Source organism: Austrofundulus limnaeus, unplaced genomic scaffold (assembly GCF_001266775.1).
Source record: "Austrofundulus limnaeus strain Quisiro unplaced genomic scaffold, Austrofundulus_limnaeus-1.0 Scaffold246, whole genome shotgun sequence".
NCBI classification, from domain to species: Eukaryota; Metazoa; Chordata; class Actinopteri; order Cyprinodontiformes; family Rivulidae; genus Austrofundulus; species Austrofundulus limnaeus.
Window position 1 is genome coordinate 483305 of NW_013952648.1, and position 2954 is coordinate 486258.

At 40.5% G+C, this 2954-nt stretch overlaps 1 protein-coding gene across 1 annotated transcript in view; it reads left to right on the plus strand.

Annotated features, from left to right (window-relative positions):
- Positions 1-2954, plus strand: part of lbx2 (ladybird homeobox 2) — a 99033-nt gene that overhangs the window by 94230 nt on the left and 1849 nt on the right. The window contains exon 2 of the mRNA XM_014020267.1: positions 1934-2552. Within this exon, the coding sequence (XP_013875721.1) occupies positions 2213-2552 (340 nt within the window). The 5' untranslated portion in view covers positions 1934-2212. The remainder of the gene's footprint in view (positions 1-1933; positions 2553-2954) is intronic.

Sequence of the window (2954 nt, forward strand, 5' to 3'; positions counted from 1 at the left end):
ATTCTAAATAATAAAAATAAAACACGTCTGGTGTGTTTTTAGTGGGTTTTATTTTCCCACAGATAAAAGCAGAACCAGAACCTCAGAAAATGGCGGACCTAGATTTTTATTTTGGAGGCACAGGTTCGGCCTGAGGTCCAAATCTACTGTAGCTTTTATCTGTAACGGACTGAAAACACTTTCACCTGCTGCAGTTTATCTCTGATGGGGGTGGGGGTCTTGATCAGGGCCGTAGAACAGAAAACTGAGTCCTGTGTGTGTAGATTATTGTGAGAGCCCCCCCTGGATTAAGAGCTCTTTTTTTTTTCTTTGAAGAATTATAAATGTCTTAGATTATCCTTTATGTTGATTAACGTGCTGAATTATCTGCAGGACGAAGGTCAAATGAAAAGTTTTCACTCGTTTTTATTTGCAGAAAAAGAAGATGGGTTGTTGGAGTGTGTTGAACAAACACTTGACCTCTTGTGTTTTCATTTGTTTGGACATTTCCAGGCTCAGCTGTCAAATCCTTTTAAAATGTATAAAGTCTGCACATTTTAAATCAGAGAGAAAGCTTGACATTAAAAAACAATTACATCTCCACAGAACTCCAAATACTGTAAAACTAAATATTCATTTAACAATGAAGGTGGCAACTTATTGAGATGGGTTTACCAGAGGTGGCAAAAACCCCTAAATACCCCCCTGTTTACCATATGAAGGTCACAGATCCATATGGTTGAGTACAAGTAAACAAAATGGGAAATGCATTTTTAAAATTGTTTACTTTATTTATTTTTATGATTTTTTTATGGATAATATATAGACAATAGCATCCAGAAGCAGAGAGAAAAAAACCATCCTGTTATTCCAACACATTGGGTCCAAGTTACTATGTCATACTGTTACTATCAATATTTGATCTGATCTGAACTGTAAACAGTAACCTGCAGGTCATGTGACAAGCAGAGMTTGATCAGTTCCTAAATGTTTCATCCTAAGAAAAAAAAAGATTGATAATTTCAATATTTTGAGCCAGACTTWATGCAAAATAAAAATCACTAAATATAATGTCTTGGTCTGAAAATACAAATAAATAAAGTGTAAAACTGTTCATCTTCTCTGCTATAGTTTGATGAACACATATTAAGGATATAAAACAATACCAATTACATGATACAACTGCTTGCCATACAGGTACCGCTCTTTTGATCAGAGGCTTTTTGTTTACACTGAAATGAATACAACTGTTAGATTATTTCAAATCAGTTTCATCTAAAACACCCACTGAACATTTTATCCCCTTAATTCATATTATTTTTATTTGACATTAATAAGTGAATAAATATGATAACAAGCTAATTTAGAGTACTTAAGCTGAAGTTAGCAAAACACTTAGTTTATGACTTAAATAATGTCAGTAAAACAGACAATAAAACACCTTAGTGTTTGCTTTAATGGACTCAGTATATTTCCTTTAAAACAAATATGTTCACTTTAAAATCAGCTCTATATAAATATTCGTTGTGCGCAACACAGTGCTGATAATGGGCTCATTACGCAAAACGCTCCGTGCGTAATTACGCATGACTGTCAGAGCTGGAGACCTGTTTTTTTTTTTTACCTTTTTGTTTTTTAAACAAATTTTCTGTTGGCAGTTATACTGATCAACTCTCCCTTTCTGAAGGGACACACCAGCAGAGGGAAACAGATGCAGAAACGTTTCAAAGCGTGTTTCTCCTCAGCGCGTCCAGACTCCTCCTTTTCCTCACGTCCAATTAGTTCTTCTGCTCCGGCCCTTTAAGACGCAGCAGCGGGTCACCAAGTGGTGTAGTGTTTCTCTAATTGAACTTCGCCCAATCAACAATAAGTCGTTAGCAGTCGCTTTCTTTCTTTTTCTCAGTGCCTGAGAAAGACGATTTTTTTYCCTCTCCCTTTGCTCCGCTCCTTGCAGGGATTCACCTCCTCCAGTTTGTCACTTTCTAAACATCCATGGAGCTTGGCAGAGGAACTGGGACGCTCTGAGGGGAATACAGGCTGCCTCCGCCTGAAGCATGCTTATTTTGGAGGGAGGACCTCAGGCGAGCTAAAGTTGCTGTTTGTCTGCAGGAGTTGGAATCCAGCGGGGATCTGCCAGAGATTTATTACAGTTTTTTTTTAAACTTGGTTTACAATCCGCCACTTGAATGAAATAACCAACTTTTCCTGAGAGCAGCGATCGTTCGGGACCGCGATGACCTCCAGTAAAGACGCGAAGGCGGGCTCGGTGTTGCAGTCCGGCGGCGGCGAGGAGCGGAGGCGCGCCCCGCTGGACCAGCTGCCGCCGCCGGCCAACTCCAACAAGCCGCTGACGCCGTTCAGCATCGAGGATATCCTCAACAAGCCCTCCGTGAAGAAATCCGCGGCCAGCAGCGCCTGTCCGCCCCGGGCGGTGCTGCTGGAGAAGGTCGCGGGCGCCAACTCGGCGAGGAACGGGATCATCAGCACGCCGTCGTCGCCGCTGTGCGCGCTGGAGGAGCTGGCCAGCAAAACGTTCAAGGGGCTGGAGGTCAGCGTCATCCAGGCGGCTGAAGGTACGAGATGTCCTCAGAGACGGGATTAGGAGCTGAATGTGCAAAGAGTTGGGACGTTTTGTCGTGGAAATATGATTTAAAAATGGCTGCGACAGTTGATGTCTCTGTCAAAAAGTCGATTAGTCGGTGTTTGTGTTTGTGGGACCAAAACACTAAATTATAGTTTTCCYCTTTTTACCAAACAAACAAAGAGGCGTCATTTTTAAAATTCTGGTTTGGCTCATAAAACAGGAAATTCTCCTCATTTTTGGACTTTATTAGAAAAGTTTAATTTCTGGGTTTTCTTTTAGCATTATTTGGTTTTCACAAGTGTAAAGTAACTAATACTTTATCGTACTTAAGTGGAATTTTTGGTTATCTGTACTTTACTTGAGTAATTATTTTTCAGCGTACTTTTTACTT